The 24,521-nt window shown below is 45.3% G+C and overlaps 2 protein-coding genes across 8 annotated transcripts in view; one reads left to right on the top strand and one right to left on the bottom strand.

Annotated features, from left to right (window-relative positions):
- Positions 1 to 220: 220 nt before the first annotated feature.
- On the bottom strand, positions 221 to 9,767 carry GSTZ1 (glutathione S-transferase zeta 1). 2 transcript variants are annotated; one of them, XM_075503333.1, is made up of 9 exons: positions 9,610 to 9,767; positions 6,356 to 6,407; positions 5,577 to 5,644; positions 4,645 to 4,725; positions 4,043 to 4,168; positions 3,482 to 3,557; positions 2,565 to 2,617; positions 1,248 to 1,297; positions 221 to 601 (listed from the first exon to the last, which is right to left on the bottom strand). In XM_075503333.1, exons 1-9 carry the CDS (start codon positions 9,628 to 9,630, stop codon positions 475 to 477), a joined length of 654 nt encoding a protein of 217 aa, XP_075359448.1. In that variant the 5' UTR covers positions 9,631 to 9,767; the 3' UTR covers positions 221 to 474. The 2 variants fall into 2 exon arrangements, with proteins under 2 accessions (XP_075359448.1, XP_075359449.1); XM_075503334.1 differs by lacking the exon at positions 5,577 to 5,644 and having other exon boundaries at positions 9,610 to 9,757.
- A 43-nt stretch (positions 9,768 to 9,810) lies between these two features.
- POMT2 (protein O-mannosyltransferase 2) overlaps positions 9,811 to 24,521 on the top strand; it is a 30,127-nt gene continuing 15,416 nt past the window's right edge. For 3 of the 6 annotated variants that reach the window (XR_012775946.1, XR_012775945.1, XM_075503325.1), the window contains exons 1-11: positions 9,811 to 10,055; positions 10,746 to 10,830; positions 11,651 to 11,755; positions 12,918 to 13,026; positions 13,916 to 14,024; positions 15,713 to 15,872; positions 18,494 to 18,600; positions 19,577 to 19,659; positions 20,776 to 20,885; positions 22,990 to 23,056; positions 23,949 to 24,021. Coding sequence is in view for 3 of the 6 variants with exons in the window: in XM_075503325.1 (XP_075359440.1) it covers positions 9,811 to 10,055; positions 10,746 to 10,830; positions 11,651 to 11,755; positions 12,918 to 13,026; positions 13,916 to 14,024; positions 15,713 to 15,872; positions 18,494 to 18,600; positions 19,577 to 19,659; positions 20,776 to 20,885; positions 22,990 to 23,056; positions 23,949 to 24,021 (1,253 nt within the window). In the remaining 3 variants the exon portion in view is untranslated. The remainder of the gene's footprint in view (positions 10,056 to 10,745; positions 10,831 to 11,650; positions 11,756 to 12,917; positions 13,027 to 13,915; positions 14,025 to 15,712; positions 15,873 to 18,493; positions 18,601 to 19,576; positions 19,660 to 20,775; positions 20,886 to 22,989; positions 23,057 to 23,948; positions 24,022 to 24,521) is intronic. The other 3 variants (XR_012775947.1, XM_075503327.1, XM_075503326.1) reach the window with 2 other exon arrangements.

The raw sequence follows: 24,521 nt of genomic DNA, 5'->3' as shown, positions 1-24,521 counted from the left end.
CTGTTTATATCCATGGCACTGATGATTATGCCATAGGTCTGAGACAGCTGCAAGGACAAGCAGGCCTGCTAGGTTAGTAGCACGCTGTGTACACTGGTTCCCTTTCTGTAGATGGTAGAAAGAAGCAGCCCCTGTGGGGAGCTCAGAATTGGCTCAATGCCTCACAGTTGTCTGTGGCCACAATCCCCAACCCAAAGCCATACAAAGGGGACTTCTGATAATTATGCATGCTTCTGCTTTAATCTGCTTCATGGAGATACATCAGATAGATAGAAAAAACACAGTCAGAAGTAGCTGCAAGCTTTCCAGCACAGGCATAGCTCCTGTAAGTCATCCAGGCTACTTCCAGGTCCTCTATCCTTCTTCCCACCCAGATTAAAGTGAGACAGTAGTACTAGGGCTTCCTGCTGGCACTGAACTCCTACTCAAGCTCTTTGACACTCCAGCTTACTTGATTTAATGAGTAGAAGGGCTTCAAGCTCGCAGCTCTGCAGGAGTATCTGGCTGCCGGGATGGGTGGCTTACTTGGAATGCCTCTAACTCCAGGAGTGCTTTGTTTATTCTGGTTATTGTGGGATATGGACCCATGTCCACTTTGAATCTGCAAAAGGAAGAGAATTTGTGAGGTACTATGAGTCGAACAGCCAGCGCAGCAGTGAGCAGAAGGGCAGAGCAGTGTGCTGTGCCTGCCTAGTATGGGTGAATCTCACAGGCTGGGGTATATTTGCATTAAGAGAAAAGGTTCATCCTTGTAGGTTTAAAAACAAATGCTAGAGGAAAGTTTGGTTAGTTCTTCCATCTTCACTAGGCTTTTACTTAAGTGTGCAGCACAGGTTAAGAAGGCACTATGCTTTTCCTGGGAATCATGCAGCCACTACTTGCATAGGTTTAAGGCTTTCAACAAATATAGCCAGATTAATCTTTTCCCCCTGTATGCAGTGTAAATATAGGGCAAACAGGGAGAGAGGACGTAGAGTGCGGGCAATCTTAGCTTTTCTAAGGACATAAATCAGGTTTCCTCCAGGGGCCTCTGAGAAGAGAGCACAGCTCCTTATTTCCAAGAGCTTGCAAAAGAGACAGTATTTATGACATAGGAAAATTCATGCAGAGAAGAAGCCATAACTGGATAGGACAGGCAGGAGGGATGCTTTCCTTACAGGCGCAAGGAGCAGCAGAAGGTAAGCTCTGACAGCCTAGCACAAGGAGTAGGTGCCCTTGAAGAGTGCCTCAAGCTTAGCCTTAATTACCTTTCAGCATTGAAAACTTGAGGCACCAAGCACAGATCAGCCATGGAAACCTGCAAATGTAGGAGAGAAAAGGAGTCAGAGTAACTCAGAACATGTCCCAGACCGCTTCACTGTGGTGGCAGGCTTTGAGAGCAGGATAGAAGTTATTTTATCAGCCAGTACAGGGCAGTTTCCATGACAGTCTCATTCTTTAATCCAGCATTAATAATATGACAGTGGTACAAGGAAAGGAACTTCATAGCAGTCACTAGTAGAAGAAGCCATCAGCCTTTAGGGAGCTTCATATTTACCAGCTGATCAGGACGACCTCCAGGACACGGCTTCTATGGCAGCTGCCTCTGAGCAAACAAGTCTGCTGGCAAGCTGCAGAGGGAGGCGATGGAGGGAGAGGGGAGTTTGCGTGGCTGGGAAGATGAGTAAATTTTGCTTGCTTGCATTGCAGGACTATGAAGCACCTCCTGCCAATGTCAAGACCTGATACGTGATAGGGCCTTTGTACACAGGCTCAGGGACTCGCAATCTGAAAAGAAGACTCAAGGACAATACAGCTAGCTGCCTATCCACACAGAGGCAGCTGCCCACTCCCCAGCTCACAAAGCCCTGAGTGCCTTTCAGAGCACATGTTATTCTCCAGCATAAGATCTCGTAAACTAGCCTTTGCCCACCAATGGCTCCAGTTCCATAAGCCTCCTACTAAACAATCCTCTGCATCACAGGATATTGCAGGAACCTTCCTTTTTTTTCAGGCTTTTATAGGAGAGATCCAATTGCCTGCCAAACAGGACTACTAAATGGAAGAGGCCTGAGTGGCCTCTAGATTGGTAAGGGTCAGAACAGCTTGTATGTGAGCTCTCTGAAATCTGTCCGTGTTAAAATTGGACAAACAGAGCAGAAAAACACGATACAACTTGGTTAAAGGTTCCACAGAGCAGAGCTAAGAACTGAACCTGTGTTTCCTGAGCCAAGCTTTGCCCCTATGACAGGACACTTTGAACTCCAAATGTCTTAAAGATGAAATCCATATAATCTGTTTCCACATCCTCTAGTAGCAGCCAGATCCTAGATACAGCTGCAGAATCTGGCCATCAGCAGGTTATAGGCAGGGACAAGTAAACATCTCTGTAACTATTTGCAATTCAGTAATGGCCTAAGTAGGATCCATGCAGCTGTTCTTCTTATGGTGAAGGCATCATAGGTAACTCCAGGCACAGGATGGGGTTCTGCTATGTCTCCAGAAGTAATTTCCTTTCCTATTTTATGGAATATACTGGGGTTTTCAGTTTTCCAATGGTACACAACACTCTCTGAGATACTTACTTCATCACCCACACAGTAGTGCCCAGCAGTGTGCTGCAGAATCTGCTCCAGCGCTGTCAAGAGAGGTGGTACACTGGAGTGAGGCAATGGAACTCATTTCAAAGGGACACCAAAGACCTTTTAGACTGTGAATTATGAACAAGAGCATTTTGACACCAAGCTGAGTATGAAAAAGGAGCAATTTGGGACAGAACCTAGAAGGAACAGAAATCTTACAACAGTGTAGTTATGGGAGTCTCTAGGGTCCTTCAGCTTTTTGGGACCCAGGGTGATTTCAGCTGCTTCAGGCAATGTACCTGAAATACTAAGAGGACAATGTAGAGAGATGTGAGTGGAGAGGGGAAAAACGCAAAGGTTCAGTCAGGTTGTTTCTGTCCAGAAGTGAAGATGGGCCTGCCATTCCAGCATGTGGGGGAAAGGGTTTTGAGGAAACAAAAAGCACCCTATTTCTCCCAGAGAGGTAAAGAAATACTCTGCTACTTGCTAGATTCTGTGGGAGTTTGCCATCAGATATCTTTTGTCTGATTACAAAAGCATATAAATATAGATTGATAGAACTGTAAAGCAAAAGGCACTAGTTTGGGAGTAGCTGGGTGGAAAGAAGTGCTGTCAGCCCTCCTGCTTCAGGGTGAATCAACTGCTGCAGTGTACAGAATGGCCCCAGGCTTCCCCTCTTCCATGCACGGCAGTGGAAGAACTCTGTGGACAGCATCTTTCCTCTGAGACACTGGAGAGCTACTAGTCCTGGGACAAGGGACTCTGGGCAGGAAGAGCACTGTCTCTGCCAGCAGGGCAGGACCCCAGCACACCAGCCTAGGGAGATCTATCGTTCTGCTTGAGGAGGAAAGTAGGACCCCAGCGGTGCAGCGTTTTGAAGGGTCAGTTGAAGTGCTGATAATTTTGGATGTGGGACGCACCTTGAAAGCCAGATGCAATGCAGGTCTGAGCCCATTCCATTTTTTTCTCCCCCATTTGTTTCAGGACGCTCAGGTTCTGTGAAGGCAAGCAATCTCCAGGTTAGATTGACCACTGCTGGCTGGATCTTGCCCACTGCCTCATCCAGTGGAGGAGAGGGGAGATGAGGAGTTGCCAAGCCTGAACCATCAGCCTGCTGTATATCTCTCTTGGCACTGTCCTTCTGTAACAGTTGCCAGGGTATCCCTTTGCCCCTCTGCCCTTTGGGTTGCTCAGTTGTCTTCTTCCTAAAACATCCTAGACCCAGCAATGAAACCATATAGGTTCAGCTGTTTCTGGAAAGAACCCTGGGGTGCTATAGGATTTTCTTTGTAGGAAATACTGTATTGTTGTCATTGGCAGATCAGGCAGAGGCTAAGCAGAGACTTCATCTGCTAACACACAGTCTTAAGGTCTGCCACTGCTGGCTGGCAACAATTTAAAGAGACTGAGCTTTTCAGAGATACAGACTCCTGGAAACCCATCCTGGTTTTCTCATTTGCATGGATATGACGAGGCAATACCTGAAGTGGCTGAATGCCGGAGACAATGTGATCGGCGATCATTCTGACTTGGGCTCTCTTCTTTGGATCTTGGGGCAAGAGCCTGGGGTTAGGATGGGTGTCTTCTAGGTAATGGATTATAGCTAGCTGTAATGAACAAGGAGATAAGGGGACGTTAGTGGAGAGCCAAGGAAAAGTTCACATCGTGAACACCTGGTAAAGGGGAGCTGATCCAAGAGAATAGAACAGCTTTTGAATTAAGTTTGTTACCAATCCAAGCAACAGAATATCCCCTTTGATGTCTGCTTGGGACCTTGTTGTCATTTACCCCAGCTGTAATTTCAGGCAAACCCTGGCACAGCCATCTAAGTCAGACTACAAACTGCTCAGTGACAGGTGGAGTTACAAACCAAAGCTGAACTGAGCTTAAATCCTTGACAGCAATTTCCCAGCAGAGGCTATGCGCTATTTCTGCCCCCAAGGGGGATTGTTTATCACAAATGCCATCTCTTTTCCAATGCACAGATGAGTGCTCTGGGGCAAAAGATGGGGCAAAGCCATCCCCTCCAGACTGGGCAGCAGGCTGGAGTGAATGGTTAACAGGGATGTGGCTGGTAACTCACTGACTGAGAAAGGGTGATGCCATCAATTTTCAAGGCTGGGACTTGCTGCATTGGATTCACTGCCTTGAATTCAGCAGAAAACTGTGGAAACAAACCTGAGATTACTGCAACAAGAAATTCTTTTTCCTTCTTTTCTTCCCCTGAAACCCAAATTATTTTATTATTTTTTACCTGGCTTTTCCCTCTATCTCGGTACTAATATTTGCAGTAAGTTATGCTGTACTATTAGCCTACAGCAAGCTCTCACTGGGGCTCAGGGATCACTGCATCCAGGGCCAGACTGCCTTACCTCTTGATGAATCGTCAATATAAAACCCAGGATGGGTGGTACTGCAGCAGTGTCACTATTCCTGTTCTAGTTCTCCAATTCCATCTTAGCTCATCAAGCCTGGCACATACTGGCACATCAAGCCATTGGTACTACTAGGTGCACAACTGCCCGCTATGGCCCTCCGAGTAAGTTCTCAGTGAAGATCTCTTCTGGCAACCCACCCCTTCCTTTGGCAGGCCCTTTACAGCCCCTTGCTATATCATTTAGCATCTTTTGGACACAGCCCCACAGTCACACACACACACTTTCTAGTGCTAATTGAATGAGGTCGAGTCTGTGTTTATATTGCAGTGCAGCTTCTCTGAAGTCTCTGTGCCAGATGTGTTCAGTTATATCATGCTAAGCAGGAGCAAAAGATCTTCAGCCTTATGAAATTCAGTCACAGATGTTTAAGAGAGGAAAAAACCTTTAGTCTTCTACAGTCATCTTCTCCCTCTGTCTTGCATGCCAGGGAATACTGGCTGAAAGAAACTATTAAATACAGAGAAGCGGTGAGGAATTCAGTGACTTTGCCTGTGAACTTTCTAGTGCTAATCCCAATTCCCTTAGTGATCCCCAAGTTGAGTACCCCTGGAGAGAGCAATGGTAGCTGTATCCTTACCTGCAGCCCCCCATCCTTCTGGAGATGCACTGGCACCAGGTCATAGGAAATCCCTTTCAGAGCCAGTGCTAGGGAGAGCAGAGTGTACAGCTTCAGACAGGCACACTGAGACCAGTTTCATTGGTGATGGGCTCAGGGAAATGTTACCATCTCCATTTGAAAAAAGAATGACTTTAAAACTAAAAAAGACCCTATCCCTCAAGAAAGGTGGCCTGAATCCCAAGTGCTGTGGCAAATGAAGGACCAAAGCACTGAAGATCAGTCCTGGCAAAAACACTGCATTTTTCAAAATAAGCTTTGCTACTCTGCAGCACAGCTCCTCCTGATTTGGCTTATAGAGGGCAGGGGGCCCTGTGCTCACCTGCAAAACCTTGCTTAAGACTGTCTCAGTACAGGTAGGGACCATTCCCAGCCCTGTTTAGCTCTCAAGACCTGGGCAGACCAGAGTCTGAGGCAGTATCCATGTAAAAATGGAGTGTAGGGCCCCTCTAGATAATGTGGAAGAAACAGCCATCTGCATCGTGTTAGCTTTACAAAAGGAGTAATTCCCTCTAACTAGCTGCAGGCCAAGTGAAACCCTCCTGTCTGTTCCTCTCCCTTCCCCCTGCTCCAGGTAAGTTGTGGTATTCCCTTCCCTCCCACTAGGGAAATGCCTCACTGTTCCAGGTTCATGTTTGCTGATCTGTCTCTTAATAAGTGACTGATTAATCAGGTTAGTGAAGGGGAGGATACTGCAGTAACACCAAGACAATGAAAGAGAGATCAACACTGGATCTTACCAATTCTCACTCTCCAAGAGCAGGAACTTCGGAAATAGCCATAAAGTATCGGCTGAGAAGAGAGAGATAAAGTGGTTATATGGTGGGAACACCAGAGTATTGTAAGGAGAGCAATGCATGAACAGAAGGCATTTCAGGAACTGTAAGACAGGGAAGAGCAACGTTTGGGGGAAGAGAGGGCTCCTTTCTGAAAATGACTGTTCCTGTTTTGGGTGTACAGGTAGTATCACTGTCTTTCTCGCTGGCCCTCTGACTATTTAGTTGCACCTGATGTTTCCAGCAATGCGCAAGTGACCTTGAAATTATCCCCTACAAAACTTCCCTCTTTGTCCCTATCAGATATTGCTAACTTCTATCCCATCTTAGATTTTTGAAACAAATTCCCCACTGATTGTGCCAAGCACCTGCACTGGCTATTTCCGTGGCATGAAATAGCTTTTCTAGCCATGCAAGGCAGGGCCAGGCCTCTTTCCAAACAAGAAGAGCTTCTGCTCTTTGAGATGAAGGCCAAGAAGGCAGACAATTCATCTCTACCTGAACTCTAGCACCGAGGCACCAAGCTTTCCCAGACCCTTCCACCCTGTCCAAGCTCTCACCTTTTCAGATGCCATGGTCAGTGTGTGCAATCTACTCCAGGAAGTAAAAAACAACCCCTTCACTTTCCCTTTTAACTGGGATGGGATGGGGGAAGGCTTCTCTCCTAAAGCCAATGAGAAAAGGACTATGCCCTCAAATCTGTGCCCAGGACACAAATACTAGCCAGTCAGATTCAATCCTAGCGACTGCAGTCAGCTACATCCGCATGCCCGTGTGTTGTGCTACAGCCCCAGCCCTGATATCAGAACCATTAACCAGCTTTGAGGTTGGAAGCACATTTAGGAACCATCCTTATTTCCCTAGCTTTTTGTCCAGAAATAAATATCTAGAGAGTCTGTCAGGCTCTCAGCAGTTGCCAATGCAGAAATATAGCCCTAGGGAACAAAGCAAGGAAACTGAAGCCACATGCAGAATTTCTGTTTCACTAGGGAACAACTGCCAGCTCCCTGAGCAGGGGCTGCCTTTGTGGGGAGGTCCCTTAGGGTCCTCCTGTAGCCCTCCTCCCATCAGTACCAGCTGGTGCAGAAGGTTTTCTGCATTGCAGGCCCAGGAAAGGCTGCTACTCTGCTCCCAGGCCCACTTTGTGCAAAATATGAAGCTCGCTTTTTTGTGTTAGGATCTTTTCTTTCCACACAGGAAATTGGTACTCATACACGTCTCTAAATAAACCTGTTATCACGTTTCTCCTTCCTTCCATAGATCCCATGGCATGCCAGGGATGTCTCTGTCTCCACCCTCCCAAAATGCATAGAAATTATATCAGAGACTGACAGCGAGGCAGAAAAAGACAGGGATTTGCTCACTGACACACAATCTGTCAACAGAAAACCAGAGAGACCCCGAGGATCTCTGTGCTCCAGTCCTCTTCGTAAACTTGATGCTTCTCTTACAGTTTAGATTGTTCAAATAACTACAAATGAGGTATGCATTTGATTAAATTACTCTAGTCAAAGTTTACTGGAGAAATGGTTTGTAAGTGAGGAGGGAAGTGATGGCAGTATTGGCAAAACTTTTGTGGACAAAGTATTTACTGATTTTCTTAAATTCTCTCCTTCTGGAATCAGGGCATTAAAAACCTCAGCTATGCTTTTTTTCAAATGTCTAGCCTGCTGGGTTGCAGAGAAAGAAACAGAAACTATGACTTCAAAAGGGAAACATACAGCATTCACGACATACTGTTTTTACTTGTTTTTCCTGGGGACCTTGCTGATGATTTTTTGGCTCAGAAATTCGTGTCTTTCACCACATCTGTTTTGTACTCTGGCCTCTCAGCTGGCAGAGACATTTCTCCTGATCTTCTTTACAGTTCTTTGTTGTTTTTGCAGCCTGTGCTATCATTTGCAATAAACTGTGCTAAGCTAATTGCTTTGCTCTATAATTTCAAGGCCCTGGGGGATTTCACCAAAAAGAACATGGAAAACAAACCATCCCTCAGCTGGGAACTGTGTCTCCAGAGTGATCCCTTAAGTTTATGGTGTTTTGCTCCCAGTGGCAGGGCAGATCACAGGCAAAACAATCAGCTAAGTAAAGTCTAGAGACAGCAGGAGTGTTTTGTGCTCAGTGGACAGGTCCCAGAGTGACATTATATCTTGTCTTTCTTGGAGGAAGAGCTGAGCATTGGCCAGGGAAGTAGCGGGGAAGAACTGCCTCCATTTACAACCCCATGGGGTACAATCCCCATGAGCTGCAGGTTAGACTGGTTGGAGCTAGGAGGATAGCAGGAGGACAATATTTGCTTGATGTCTACTGAGATTTCTGGTTTGGTTCTGTTTTCATTTCCAGCATCAGTGGTGCGGAAAGTTGGGGCTTAAATCCTAATCCAGAGTAAAAATCTGGGAAATACATTTCACTGTTTAGGAAGACGGAAGAGACACCCCAAACTTTGTATGTTGAGCTCTCAGGTTTCCAAGCCTGTCCACTTTAGTATGGTCTCCTCTGGATACCACCTCCTTCCAGGCTATATTCAGGATGCTCTTGGAAAGGCAAAGTCTTTCACCTGTTTCTTGAAACCCATCACTCCAAGCAGCCTGCACACACGGACTGATGCAGAGCAGCCACCCATGTGGGACACGAGACAGAAAACTGCTCCTTGGAGGCTTGCACAGGGGAAACCTTGGTGTCTGAAAGGCACCGCTTGTATTCTGCTGGGTTAAAATGTAAAGGTATAAGCAGAAGGAACAGGTTTGCTCCTAAATTCTCAGTATCTCTGCAACAGACATTGGTGTTAACACCTCATATGGATAAACTATGTTAAGTAAACACGACCACCGCTTTGAAAGACATTAGTTTTATTTAGCATGGGGGCAAATTCCTCGCTCTCCACTGAGACAGAGACGTGGGTGCAGGCCAGGGCAGCGGAAATCTATTTAAGAGACGCTGTGCACGGGGGTGCAGTCCTCTCGGTAACCACCATCCCGGCCCTTCCGGGGAGCTCGGGGCACCACAAGCTGATCTAGGCCGCGATCCCAGTCAGCTGCCGCGGCCGGCGGCAAGGCAAACCGGGCAAGGCCAAACCGAGCGAGGCCCGCGCCGGCCGAGGGCAGAGAGCCGCCGACCCAAGCCTCGCTCCCTCCAGCGCTGGCGCCGCCATCACCCCCGCTCCCCTCCCGCCCGGCGGGGACGCTCCGCAGGGAGAGCACGGAGCTAGCACCGCGTACCTTGGCCGCGGCAGAGGTCATCCCGCGCCGCGACCCTCCGCGGGGACTGCAGCTTCAGCCTCGTCCCGGCCTCGGACGGCCGCAGAGCCCTCCCCTCACCTCAGGGCTCGGCCGCAGCTGTAACGGCCGCCGCCCCGGCAGGACTACATCTCCCAGCGTGCCCCGCGCCCCTCCCGCCCGCCCCGGACTCCGTCTCCCAGGATGCGCCGCGCCCGGCCCGGTGCTGCGCGCGGCGGAGCCCCGCGGATGCCGGCGGCGGGGGGCGGCCGGGCCGAGCCGGGCCCGCGCGGCGGCCCGCTGCGGCAGCGGGAGTCCCGCCAGCTGCCGGGGGGGCCGGCGCGCCCCGCCGCCCCTCCCGCTGCGGCTCGCCCGGCGGCGCTGGCTCTCGTCACCCTCCTCAGCTTCGCCTCCCGCTTCCACCGCCTGCCGGAGCCGCCGCACGTCTGGTACGGGCCGGGGCGGGGCCTGTGCCCCTCCGGCCGGGCATTGCCCCGGGGGCGGCGGGCCTGGCCGGAGCCCCTGCTTGTGGGTGGGTGTCCGTCTCCTCCCGGGAGGCGGCTCGGAGACAGCCGGCTTTGGTCCCCGCGCCCGGCCCCTCGACGGGAGTGCGCCCAAACTCCCAGCCTTCGCCCCGTTCTCAAGCACCCGCCCGCCCCTGCCTTGCCCGGCTGGGAAGGGATCCGTGTTTATTCCAGGCAGGTGGTGGGATGGGATCCTGGCAGTGAGGGCCGCAAGGGCGCGCTGCGCTCTCTGGCCAGCCCGCTCCCGGCCCCGGTCCTTCCCCCCCTCTCGCCGCTGCTCTCGGGACATGTTGCAGAGAGGGGACCGGGTCTCGGGGAGGCGGTTTGGGGGGTCTGTGGGTTGCAGGCTGATTTTTTTAACATCTCTGAGCTCAACCTGGAATCGGAAGGGCAGACTAGAGGTTTTGGAGTGCTAATATCAAACTCTTAAAAAAAAGGACCCTGCCTAGAATGGCTGAAGTACTCCCCGTGATTTCCCGGTGAATTTAATGCATTGTCTCTCTTGCATTAAATTGCTAACCCTCTATATGATGAAAGGCATGAGTAAAAAGACCTTCCTGGATTTTTTACTGTTTTCAGCATTATAGCAGGTTGTTTGGTGTTTTTTTTTTCCAGTTGGGATGAAACTCATTTTGGGAAGATGGGAAGTTACTACATTAATCGGACCTTCTTCTTTGATGTCCACCCCCCTTTGGGGAAGGTAAACTGCTCTTCTGTTACATGTTTTAGAAGCCACAGGAGTGGGCCAACAAAAGTCTTCCCCATCCTTCTGGCTGAAGGATGTGATGAACACCAATACCTTTCCTAACTGTTGTTGGTATCACGGTAATTTGCATTCTCTATCCAGAGCCTCAGCTTGCATCATTTCTTCTTTACGAAAATGCTTTGAATATGGGAAAACAGAACAGTATAGCATGTTGGGTATTTGAAAGGCTTGACATTAAAAAATGAACGTGGCACTTACGTGGTTTGGAGGGGATATTTGATAGAAGCCTACAGTTCAAAGGAACCAAACAGTTCCTGATAGCTTGTGTGTAAATGAGACTTCTACCACAAAGGACCCTGAAAGCCTTGACTTGCTGTTCTGTAATCAAAGAACTTGTTCTAGCAACAGTGTGCAGTGTTGATGAAGGTGCGCTCCTCCTGCCTCAGAAAGATTATCTTCCTTTCAGGCTGAATCTCCTTAAACTATAGGAATAGGGAGCTATGGGAGAATCTACAGAGACAGAATTCTCTCTGCTAAATCCCACACCTGGTATTTCTCTTGAGCTTGCAGTCAGCAAGTCTTATAGTCAGCAGCCAAAGTCCTTTTGATCCCTTCTGATTTTGCCTTTAGACAAAGGGCAATAAGTATGCATATGAATTCTGTAGATAAACTCTTGTTTGGATGATATGTCTGAATTAAGTAGTTATCCTCTGGGTCAGACTTGGCTTCTATAAAAATCTTACCTGCTGCTGGCTTGGATACTCCTTCCTCCAATACGATTTCCCTGACCAGTTTTTTCACCTTTCCTCTTCAGATGCTGATTGGACTTGCTGGCTACCTTAGTGGATATGATGGTACATTTCCTTTCCAAAAGCCAGGGGACAGATATGATCAGCACAACTATGTGGGAATGAGAGGGGTAAGGCTCTACAGGCTAGTGTCAAGCTGGTTAGCTCTCCTGTGCTTTTCAGTACAGTGTGTTATGTCATAAGAACAGCTCTCCTGGATCAGATCAGAGGTCTGTTTAGCCTTGTGCCGTGTCTTTTAAGCTCCTTAGAAAAGTGTTAGTGGTTGTATTGTGAAAAAGTCTTAATGTCTGGCTGTGAGAGGCCAGGTAAGAAAGTAAGGTGATTATTGAGGCCAACCCTTGCTGCTAATTAGTGGGACTACACTCCTGAGTGGGACAGATGTCTTGCCTGTTCTGCAAAGGGAACGTTACTGAGCTTGGGCTTCTGCTCACTCCATTGTGCCTGGCTGCTCTGCTGGAGAGCCAAGGATGTCAAAAAGCCAGGATCATCCACTGCCACCTGCAGTTTGCCACCACCAGCGACACCGAGCTGAGTAAGCTGATGGAGGGGCAGGGGGAATTACCATTCAGAGTGGTATTCCATCTGAAACCCTGGCTGTACTGGTATCTAGGAAGACCAAGAGCCATAAAACTGACAGCAGATAATATGAGCCAAAAAAAGAAACAGTGGCCAATTGCTAGTGCCTAGAAAGAAGGATAAAAACTGGGAAGGCATATTTTCTTGGTTTACTTCCCAGGTCTCCAGCAATTCGTGGTTCTAGATTTCCCTGAGCCAAAGGTGGGAGAAGTGCTAGAACCAGACATTGAAGAGAACAAATTTTACTGTGATGCTGCTTTCTTTTGTTTTGATTTCTGTTCCTTCTCCAACTATCCTCAGTCTTATTTGTGTAGAGGAGATGATACTGGTCTGCTAAAGATGTAAGGTACAGCTGTATTTTGTTCTTAGATTTCATATTCTAATATCTTATTAAAGTTGAGTATGGTGGATGTGTAGTGCACCTACCTGACATATCTTTTTATGAATATCTGATGTAGTCTAGCAGGAGAATGACCGACTTGCTACTGGCACCTCTAGAGACAGAACAGAGTAAGCAGCTGTCCTCTGAACAGTATATTTGTTCATTTGGCTTTTGTCTGATGTTCTTAGTGAGTTCAGCTACTGCAACACCTCCTGTTGTTGGTAGGTGTGGAAGATGAAGGAAGGGAAAGGGTGTGGGTGCGTGTTCACCTTGGGGAGGGTTATAACTTCTCCCGTGATCTTCTTTTCCTGCAGTTCTGTGCATTCCTTGGCTCCTGCCTGGTTCCCTTTGCCTACCTCACAGTGTTGGAACTGTCAAAGTCGCTGCCAGCAGCCTTACTCACTGCTTTCATCCTTATTTTTGGTAGGTGTTCCTGCCACAGCAAAATTGAGCAGGCTAATTGTTCAATGAATTTAATTTCTGGATTATCGTGTGTTACCTAGCCAGGGGATATTGGGGCTAATGAGAGAGGTTCCCCAAAGCAAAGTAATTCTGCTTTATATAAATCTGAGGCTTTTTACTTAGTGGTCCCCTTGAGAATTTTACAGTCTTGTTTAGTTCACACTTCTGTTACTTCTGTGCACATAACAGGTACTTCTGTTATGTGCATAACCACAGCGTTGGACTCAATTTCATCCTCAATTTTAAGAATTTTTAGAAGACGGATGGTCAGGAATGATTTTGCCCACTAGTGAAATATTCATGTCTCCCATATGAATTATAGAGGTATTTAACAGCCTACTGCATTACTGTGGAAGAGTTCACAGTAAGAAATTAATAAAGTTCCTTGTTGAATTGAGCTAAGTGGAGAAATTAACTTTGCAAATGGAGTTACCCAAATTGGGGTTTTGTGAGGACACACAGATATTGAGGCATGGAGACTTAAAATATCCAAGTCATATTCATTTTTTATAGGTAACATCTGAAAGATGACCTCTCCTGTAGCATCCTCTGGCACCACCCTGGTGCCTTAGTTAGGTAGATCATTGCTGTCTGTAATGCTCTCCATCTGAATATGTTAGCAGCACCTCCCAAATGGTGTTTCACAGATACTGTTGTACTGCCTGGTTTTTGTGAGGGGTTTTTTTCATTTGTTACCCAAGTAGAAGTTGAAATGTTCTGATCTGCTTCTGTTTCTAAAATTTCACTTGTTCCCCTTGTCTTGACTACACTGAGGAAACTGGCTTCCTGCAGTCTTAGATTCACTTTGGAACTGCAAGCCTTTTTGACATTGTTGTGCATCTGTTTGCAGATACAGGCTGTATTACTTTGTCCCAATATATTCTTCTGGACCCCATTCTGATGTTCTTCCTCATGGGAGCTGTTCTGAGTATGGTGAAATGTAACAGCTGTGCAGATAGGTAAGATAAAGATGATAATTTTGTTAAACTATAGGTACTCAACTTTCACACAGATGAAGTACTAGAACATGTCTGCTACTTGGTAGTCTGGGTGAATGGCTGAGATGAGATTGTTTCAGGAAATTGGAAGTGAAAATGGCTCATGGCAGGGGAGAGAAATTTTTAGTGTGAGGGTTTGTGAGACTAGGGAGAAGGTATCGTGACTGAGGTAAACCAGGAGAGAGACTAAAATAGATTATTTTAGCAGGAATAGATTATTTTAAAGGAAATTTCAGCAGAAATCGTGTTTGTGGAACTGCAAATCTGAAAATGAAGGTTAAAGCTTTTTAAAACTTGACAGGAAAGAAAGCTAGTATAGGGCATTGTAGGTCAGAGAAGGAGGAATGAAGGATGGTTGGAGCCTGTTCAAGCCTGTGCTTCTTGATGGCAAAAATATTAATTTGTTATCTTGAACCAGTCACTTTGTCTCCAGGCTGGAGAAACACAGCTTATCTGTGACTGTAATCCTATAAGCACTTATAAAATCCTGCTAGCTGAGGTAAATAGTGTAATTTGTTGGGTTTAGAGAAATTGATACCAAAAATTTGAGAGAAATATAGCCAGGATGTCTCTGAATAAAGCAGTTAAGTTGCTCAGGATATTTGCTGTAGACCCATCCAGAGGGGGATGGTGATTTGCATATGTCAGAAGGCTTCTTTGTGGCTGGGCTGTACAGAGTAGTTTCCCCACAATGCATCCAGAATTCAAAGACGTAAAAACTTAGCATACTGTGTTATATATGAGCAATTTTTGTTTCATGAAATGTTCAAGAACTAATCATATCAATCTTAGTGTGACTGCAGCACACATGGCTAAAACGCAGCCTGCAGCGTCATGTGGGGCCATGCAAGGCCATCCTCATCTACAACACACACCCCAGGGAGTGTAAGCACTAAGTTACAGGGCAGCGGTTGATCAGCTCTGTGTGCCTTGACCTGAACTTGTTTCTCATGTCTTAGAGCTAATCCTGTTTTCAGACTAGTTGATTTTATGCAAATTAAAAGCCAGCTCTAGCTATTGTGTTGCTTAGCAGATCACAGGGATTTTGTCTAGCCAAAATACAAGCATCAAGGCATCAGGAGTCGGTAGGAAAAGGGTTTTAAGTTCTGCTGTCATCTTTTTTCATCTTTTCTCTGTCGTTCAATTTTAGTTTAGTTTGTGATTTGTTTGGTTTTTGCTGCAGCTTTTGTTTGTGCTTTGGGTAGATGTTTTCCACTATGGCCTTTCTGCTTTAGGAAAAGTAGCTGTTCTTTTTCTCGTGTTCTCCCCCATGTCCTTAGCTTTCTGAGAGATGTAAGTTTGCATTTTATGGAGCAAAAGTCCTGTTTCTATTTTCAGACCTTTCACATGTCAGACTTTCTTCACACTGGTACTTTAGCTTATACCTGGTGTCTATGTTCCCTTCCTTAAAGGGGAGATCTGGGGCTGCCCAGGCTTAAGTGTTGGGCCTTTGTGAAGCCTGTATCAGGGGTATCCTTGCATCATTCTAAAATTAATGAAAAAATTATCTTTCTGTTCGTCATGGGCTCCTGAGAAGACGACAGAATGTAATTTTGCGGGGTAGCCACTTTGCTGTTTCTCTTCCTGATTGCAGATGCTCATTCAAGTAGCCATCATTTATTTACTGACCTGCTCTATCTGTCCTGCAGGCCATTTTCTGCCTCCTGGTGGTTCTGGCTGAGTCTGACTGGCGTGAACCTTGCTGGAGCAATGGGGGTAAAGTTTGTTGGCCTTTTTGTAGTCCTCTTGGTTGGCCTGAACACAATCTATGACCTATGGGATTTGCTGGGGAACCTCAGCCTGTCACTGGTGAGTGTCAAAACATTTTATTTACATTAAGGGTTTCTTTGTTTTGTTTTGCTTTCTTTTACCTTTGTAATTCTCTTAGTTATTGACAGCCATGGAACTAGCCAAACAGTGGTACTCTGCAGCAAACATGGGCATCTGAGGTGAATAATGATGATTAAAGATGAAGGTTATAATGGAAAAACTATTGCCATATGTTTAAAAAAAACCCATGTATGTCAGCAGGATATAATGTCATAACAGCACAGCAAAAAGGTTGTTGCTTTTTCTCGAGAGAAACTATTACCTTTCCAGTTGGATGAATTTTATTTCAGTCTAGGTTAAAAATGCTCATTGGGAATGGCTGTACAATGGCCAAAGCAAGATGTTGTCCAACACTGTTACGTGGCCTTCTGAGGAGTACATGCTGCCTGGCAGACAGGCATGTCTTGCAGCACCTAGTTTGCATAAGCAGCGCAAGCTCAGGGCACAGGCTGCATAGCAGTAGCATGCTATAGTCCATCATGAGTCATAGGCGTGCTCTGCAACTTGCAGTCTCTGTAGCCAGTCCTGATGATGAAGGCAGCCATAGCCTGCTCGATTTCACACACATTTAGTTCTTATAAGCTCTAAGAAATTTGCTAATGTGTTTGGGTGCCCTATTCTAATATATTGCATTTTATATTTGGGGACTGTGAAATCTAATATTTGGAGAAATACCTTGATGTACCATTTGCTGTCTTGCAACCAGCAGGAAAATAAATTCTTCAAACACATCTTTTAAAAGGTGTTCAGTTCTCCTCTTGTCTCAGCCTCTTCTGAAGCTTGAAAATTCTGTATCTTTTACTTACTGTTTTTGTTCTGTTTGTCTCGTAAACAGTGGGGGTTTTGGGGGACTTTTTCTATTCCTGCTGTGTGATTCGTTTTCTCTGATTAATGTGAATCAATATGGGCTGCAAAGATGCAGTGTTCCAGCTCCAGAGAAGCACTTCTTGAGCAAAGTCAGTTAATTGCATTTGAAATGGAACAAATCCATCATGTCTAAGCTTTCTGCCAGCAGACGGCTGCACAGTGATTTCATTTGTGCTGCTGGCAGCAAAGGCAGCAAGCCCCTGAGTGTTAGAATATATAAAGAAATTTACTCCAGAAGGTAGATGCTTTCTGAATAACTAACTATTTGGCAACCTTGGTGCTTGAGGAGGGAAAAAAAAAGAAGTGAGGATTAAACCCCTGAAAGCCTGAATAACTTATCTCTGCATTTGTTAGGAAACTACTCACGATTATTACATGCAAGGTTTTGGGGACTAACTTGATTTCTAGAATTCTCAGCTTATCTTGGTCCACTGTTCTGGTTTGCTTGATGCTGTCCTTCATGTGCATTTTCCTTTTTGGCTTTTCATTGAGGTCTGTAGTTAAAGAAAACCTTTTCACAAAAATTGAAGGATATTGTGGTCATTTTGAGCAGGGAACTGGAGATTAGTTCGTATGCCTTTCTGCTGCATGAATTTAGTTATGTACCATCAATCAGCATTTTTCCAAGTGGTTATTAAGTGGTTATTAAGTGTTCTGCTCAAGTACTTGAGCTGAGCAACTCTTTCCTTTGTTGACTTGAGTAAGTTCTTAGTTTTGTAATGTGTTAATCTCTTTTTCCATTACTCTTCTGAAATCTTTGGATCTGTTATTAAGGGATGGAGGATGATTATCTTAATGATTGTATGATAGGCACCATATAAAAAAAAATACAGAAGATAGCAAGTACATCTGCCTTCGTGCACTTTGAAGTTAGATGTGGACATTTAGCAAACAATTTTTGCTATTTAAGGTATTTTCTTCTCCCACAGCTGTTTATTACCCACCCTTTCTTTTAGAGTACTTACTCTGCTACCAGCAGTGTCAGGATGTGAATATATAATTGCATCTTGGCCATCTGTGTACAAACCACCTTTCCAAGGGATTTAAATAAAATGCTCTGCTTTTGTGTTGAGGCAGCTAGAAACACGCACAGGTTTTGCTGCTGACTTTTCTGTAACCTCTGGCTGAGGACCAGCAACAGAAGTTGCAGTGTGAGAGCATCCTTGCTAAGTGAGATGGTTTCTGTGAATGCAGCATATCTAGGTCCCCAACAAGTCCCTGTTGCAGTCATATTTGCATAGGGAGACTTGTTGAGAGAATTGTATCTAGTAGCTTGTGCCCTCGTGTTTTCACTTTCCCTTTTGCTTAGCTTTGACAGTTACTATTCTGGAAGCCATCTCCTTGCTGTGATTTTGTGTCAAGATGTGTACCACTCTGATAAACAAGTTAAGGTTCTTGTTTTCAAAGTATTGTCAATGGGAGCTGCCCAACCTCCTTTGCCAAAGTTGGGCATGCCCAACATTTTTGAAAGTTAAACCCTCCTATTGCCTGTTTTTTGTCTTCCTGCCAATACCCTGAAATTTCAAGGTACTGCGGCTCCAGCTTTTGGAGATGCACAACAAGGTCTGCCTAAGCTTTTACCGCTTCCTAGGCCTTTTTGAGGTAATTTTGCACCCTGCTGGGCTTGCTTGCATGGTAGGCTTCTGCTATAGGACCACTGCTCAGAGTCCTGTGAGATAGAGTGGACTTGTTCCTGCAGCTGCACTGTTTGATCCAGGTTATGTTTGTTACAGGTCATGTTTGGGAAGCATTTACTGGCTCGTGTACTTTGCCTCATCCTGCTCCCGCTTGCCCTCTACACGGCTATGTTTGCTGTTCATTTTACAGTATTAAATAAAAGGTATTTCACAATGTTTTCTCCAGAAGAATCACTCTGCTTTGCTTTGAATTAAAGGCTATTGATTATGGATTTCTCCGTTTTCAGTGTCAGAAGCACAGCCACAAGCTGTGTCTTTGTGTAATTCCCTTCCCAGACTCCTGCATTGTTTTTAGAGAAAGGCTCTGGCCAAGCTGGCAGTGAAACTGAGTTTGAGCTTAAGACTTTCTGAAATGCCAAGCAAGTATCCTAACCAAACTCTATGTCTCCCTTTTTTTCCTCCTCTCTTTCCTGGACCTGAAAATGTCTCAACTCCATTATTTTTATTTTTGTTTTTGTAATTAAAAAAAAAAAGACATTGCATTCCTGAAAAATGCGTTGGCTGTGATTTTAAAAAAAAAAAAAAAAAGTCTGAGTGTGCCCAAAGGGAGGACTTTGCTCCGAATGCCTGCAACCAAGGGATGCTTTTTATGTGGGAAGAGCACAACAGCTAGTAAAATGGCCAAGTAATGTTCTTCCATATGCCAGCATTAAGAGATGAGGTGAATAAGCATTTCACCATAAGAAAAGAATATAAAATTAAATCTGTTATTTTTCAGTTTAAGTCAACTGAAATGAGACTTCCCTCTTAACAGAAATGAGACTTCAGGAGCCACAGAGAGAGGCTTTGTTGTATCTAACCTGACAGTGGGTCAGTTTATTTGTCGTAAGAACACCTCCAAAGATAGCTGATGGTGCTTTGTGCAGTGTCAGTGTGTACTTTTTTGTGACCTTAAGTCCTTGCAGCTCTGGACAATTTCCTGCAAGACTGTCTCTATCTGCTATGATTCACCACATTAGAGGTGTGTGCATCTAAGGGAACTGCAGTCATTCTTCTCCTGATGCCATGTCTGGTTTTATCTTTTTCCTTCTGTAAAAACAATTTGGTAATGCATGATAGAGCTTTGTATGCCTGTTTTGGAAGACTTTGAATTGTCACATTCTTTGCTTTCTTTTGTAGTGGTCCTGGGGATGGTTTCTTCAGTTCAGCATTTCAGTCTCAGCTGATCGGGAACAATCTTCATAATGTCTCTGTTCCAGAGTGTGAGTGTCCAAAAGAATAAACCGCTTTGAGTGTTGTCAGTGTACGTGGGCATTTAAATAAAAAGTGTCTCCTGTGAGTCAGTGCCGGACAGTGTGGATTATGCCTTCACGGTCATGATCAGGTCCACACAGTTCCTCTGTGCAGTTTTACATATTGACAGAAAAGAAAAAGGCTGAGAATAACATCATGTTTAGTGCAAGGTCACTGGTGGTTTCATCATATTCCTTCTAGAGGGAAAGATGCCATTTTGAGGGATTTGACAGTTTTGTGTGTATGCATCTTTGTATTTTTTGGCCTTTATGTTGCTTGAGACAACGAAATGAGATTTGTCCTGTTCACCTTAAGTTTGTACGTGTTCGGATGTGGGATTTGTTTCCAAAATGTATGTAAATGGACACTATCAACTCCTTTGTGACACAGCTGCCCCTGGCTCAGCTGTGTTTTATTCAAGGATGCATATGAATTTAGAGGAAAGATGGCTCTGTGGTTGTTCCCTAATCCTCAGGTTGGCTAGGGACTACTGAGCCTTTAATATGGTTTAGCTTTTTGATTACTTCAGCTTTTCTCTGGCTGTTCCCTGCTCCAGAGCTCCTACTGGGAGAGCATCAGGTCTGTTCTCCAAGACTGTGTTCTCCCACTTGTGTTGGGAGGCTGTGAAGCCAGGGTATCAGCTCTACTATCTGATAGCTGAGCTTGCCTCCCTTCCCTCTTGTATTGCTGTAGGGGTTGGGCGATAGAGAGCTTCAAAGTAGTCACATGCTTTTCAAACTTGATCATGTTTTGATTTGACCATATACTCTTATGGAAAGCTATCTCAAACCTCTCATTATTGAAATTACATACAAAAGAACTAGCACTTCTGTTTATGTTAAAACTAGGTGGGAGAATTGTAAGTGTTTCAGCCAAATGTTATGTAACAGTTTGAGTGAATCGTGGTTGGGGATGGAGGATAAGCTTGCAATGAGCTGTGTGGAGTAATGTGTCAAACAGGAAATGAGCTGTCATCAAAACAAAGCAGGAGAATGCATGCCTAATTGGAGCACTGCAGACTAGCTGGGGGAGACATTTATAGGAGAGCTGCCTTACGCCTTTTTTCCTCCTTCCTTGCCATGTAGACTTGGCGTATGGGTCTGTGGTCACAATGAAGAACCTTCGGATGGCAGGGGGATACCTTCACTCCCACTGGCACCTCTACCCAGAGGGCGTTGGGGCTCGCCAGCAGCAGGTTAGTGTACTGCAGGAGTACTGCCTCTGACTACAACCATCGACTCGCTCCCATTGCACGTAGCATTAGGTGCTGTTGTGACAGGAGCTATATATTTACTCAGCGTCTGTTACCCTCTCAGTGCCACAGCTGTGCGCTTGGCTTGGAAGTCTGAGTAAAAAAGGATGCTTGAAGAGAGCCTGTCACATTGCACCAGAGAGGTAACTTACAGTAACAAGGCTTTGTTGTAGTAGCAAGACCACCCTCCATAGATGGAGGCCAAGAGGAACTTAAAAATAATCTTCCATAATGAAAGTGCTGTTGTTACCTCAAGGAAGGCTGTGAAACTTACGTCTAAAACAAATACATTACTTTATCTTATAGGTTTCATTGCTGTTTTTTAAAAGCAACAGAATAGGGCTGCTGTGTGTTACCTTCACTCCTGCTGCTGGCCTCTGTGACCTTACATGAATTACTCCCCTTTTGTGCCTTGCTTTCATTGTCTGTCACCAACGAATTTGTAAGGCTTTGCTCATTAAATTAGATATCTGTACATTCATAAGCTAGCCATAATTAAACTACCTGAACTCTCTAAGGGCTTCTGATTAAATGTTTAAGCAATAAATCAAAGTAAAAATCAGAAATCATGTCACTATTGCTAATTAAGTAGTACAAAAATTAATTTAATTTATTATTTTTGTCCATCATCATCAAGCTTCACAAATCTTTGCATCTGCAGCTTTCCCAAGATGTATTTTGCAGTTTGCATGTTAGTGTCTAAAAATTGTTCTGAGCTCCTTGAAAGAAAGTTGCCAGAGAAAAACAAGTGTTTGTTTTTTAACTCCCTTCAGTCTCTGTAGTGAGGAAGAAGTTTTCAGAAATGAAAACTTTGTCTCAATCTTCTTTTCCTGCTGTTCTTCCCAACCAAAAATTCAATACTCTCATGTGACATTGATGTTTATTACCATAGATGGAGATGTCATACCAAAACTGGCTCAAGGATAGGCAAAATTCAAGTGCAGAGCATGCTTTATGACACTAAAAGCAGGGAAAGGGGATCTGGAGAGGACGCTGATGGGAGTTTCCTTGAGGGTAAGTGGGAAAGGGTGGAGATTCCCTCCCCTGTGCTCCCTGCCCTGGAGGTAGGACAAGGGTAGGGAGCTGGGACAGTTTGGGGGCTGTGGAGAGGGGAAGGGAATTTAGAACTTGGAGGAGATTTAGGAAGGAAAAGATGGAGGCAGTGATCTCTCTGCCTTCTCCTTTCCCTCCTCTCCTGATGGTATAACCTCAAGGTATGAGGTTCTACCTCCAGCTCTCCCTTTTTCCCCACCCTCAGACACTGCTGCATCTTCAGCCTCTCACCCACCCACTGGCCATCTGCTCCCACCTGAGTAGGAGGCACAGCTCTGGGACTGGGCTAGGGTCCCACAGAGCCAGGCTTGCTGCTGCTGGAAGAGGAGAGTGAGCAAAGTGGGCACAGTTCCTCATGCTGCTCGGGAAGGTTGCTCTCGGGAGCAGCACCCTGGGGCCAGATGGTCTCTTCTGCCCATGGTAACAGTAGGAGCAGTTACTCTCTGAGTCTGAGCGGGCCGGTAAGGATTAGCTGGGTAGCATGTGCGGCTTTAACAGTTGATCCCTGAATCCTTCTTACCTTGCCTGGATCTTTTGGCAGAAGTATTATGGTTGTCACAGGCAGCCTGTTGTCATAAATCTCTACCAGTGATGCCTGTCTGTAAAGCCAGTGCTGTTTCCATCTCCTGGTCCTGGTACTGGTCAGATTATTCAAAAAGTTCAGGTTTGGATATCTTGTTGTTGTACAAGGAGCCTCTGAAGTAGGGTGAGAGGATGTCAAGCTGTATGGTTGGAGGCTGTTACTCATGATGCATGTGAACTGCCATTAAGTGTAGTGCTCCTGAGTGTATGGGCTATACACTGAATAAAAGGTGTGATCTGGGTTAAGGAGTGGCCAGTAACTGACTTTCTAGGGGGCACTATCATAAAAGTAATCCCAGGGTTTCTGTGTTATTGGTGCATTCATTTGGGACTTCAATTTGCTGGTGAATGTGTGTCTGCTATCACCAGCTTTTTTTCTTGTTTGGTAAAATAGTTTATCCTGTGCTTTCAGGTCACTGCCTACTTACATAAAGATTTGAATAACCTGTGGATTATAAAGAAACATGATTCAGATACAGGTAACAAATACCAGCAAAGTGCCTTTTATAACTGCTGCTTCAGTTTTTCACTTAAATATTCTGAGTTCCTTCCAGGGCAAAGTATCCTTCATGGATGTGAGGGGGAGAGGAGGAAGAACAAGGGGAATCTGGCTCCATCTTGATTAATGCTGTTTGTGTCTACTGTGTTTTTGGTTTTTCTCTGGACTGTACAGCTGAAGTAAATAAGCTTTTCTCAGCTGAAGGTTGCATTGACAACTTTTCAGCTAGGTAGGGCTGCAAATAACAGAGAGGAAATTAATCTGCACTCAGTATTTTGTGGAATCTGTTATTGTGGCTGTGGGTCCTGGAGAAGTTGGGTCCTGGTATGTTCTGATATGTTGTGTTCAACTGATTTGCATGGATGTTTGCTTGGGACAAGATGGAGTACTAAACGTGAAGATCTATGGCTTTTACGTACATCTGTTGTTTGAGAACATCATATAGTGTAGCTGAGGCATGTTTGGTCTGGCAGAGTTTCCTTTCTTCACCTGCAGCGTGTGCATATAAAAATTAACTGCCTAAACAGCAAAAAATGCAAATAACCTAGATATAACAAAATATAATCAGTGTTGCAAGAGTAATTTTTTAGTTCATGAAATAAAAATAGATATCTGTATAGTTTTGGTGTTCAGTTAGCCTGACCAGGCATCCCCTTTATTTAAGGGCAGTATGTGCCGCCTGGGGACATGTTCTTCCGAGTAGCCCTCAGGGCTGGTCTTTAAACTAGAGCAGTGGCTTACACCAGGCTCAGAGTCGACACAAATTAGTTTGCCTTGTATTGTCTGCTTGAGGCACGAGCATTCCCAAGAAACTTTCTAAGACCCTGCTATGTTTGTCAGTGCATTGATATGATTAGTTTGTCTTCCTTCAGCAGATCTGTCAGACCCCTCGAGCCCTGTGGAGTTTGTGAGGCACGGAGATATTATTCGTCTGGAACATAAAGAGTAAGGATGATTTCTAGGATTCAAAGAGATTGCGTGATTGAATAGAATTGGTGGGAGATTTGTCCTGCTGGAGACTACGTGGTTAGGCCAGCACAAGCAGGCTGTGTGACAGAGATGTCTGTATATCTGCATTTCCAGTGTGGAGTTTGTGGAGTTTTTCTTCTATGGTTTATGTTTTGAAGGGTGTCTGTTAAATGGGAAACTTTTAACAGAACCACACGACTTAATCAGAAATACCTACCTAAGCAGCAGAGGGATTTGTTCAGCTGTGTGACGTGCAATATTAAGGGTAACTCTTCTGCAAAGAAGCAATTTCAAAACCCTCATTCTGTTGCTCGTCCCCACTCCCTGAGTTTTCTAGGCAAATAGTGTGGGTTTTTTGTCAGCGTACTGCACGTATCCTGTTCCTGTGTGCATAGGCAGTATCCACCTGCTGAAGTTCTCAACAGCACCAAGATCGCAGTGGTGAAACACTTTTAACGAAAATGTCAGCTGGTGCC

Source organism: Mycteria americana, chromosome 5 (assembly GCF_035582795.1).
Source record: "Mycteria americana isolate JAX WOST 10 ecotype Jacksonville Zoo and Gardens chromosome 5, USCA_MyAme_1.0, whole genome shotgun sequence".
NCBI lineage: Eukaryota > Metazoa > Chordata > Aves > Ciconiiformes > Ciconiidae > Mycteria > Mycteria americana.
This window is presented reverse-complemented; position numbering and strand designations above follow the sequence as displayed.

Bases quoted from the DNA above. Each gene is read 5' to 3' on its own strand.
- GSTZ1 (XM_075503333.1), bottom strand. From the start codon at position 9,630: ATGACCTCTGCCGCGGCCAAG. The intron at 2,618-3,481 runs GTGCGTCCCACA...CTCTCTTGACAG, and splicing joins CATTGCATCTGGCTTTCAAG to CGCTGGAGCAGATTCTGCAG. The intron at 1,298-2,564 runs GTAAGTATCTCA...CTACATTTGCAG, and splicing joins ACTACTGTGTGGGTGATGAA to GTTTCCATGGCTGATCTGTG.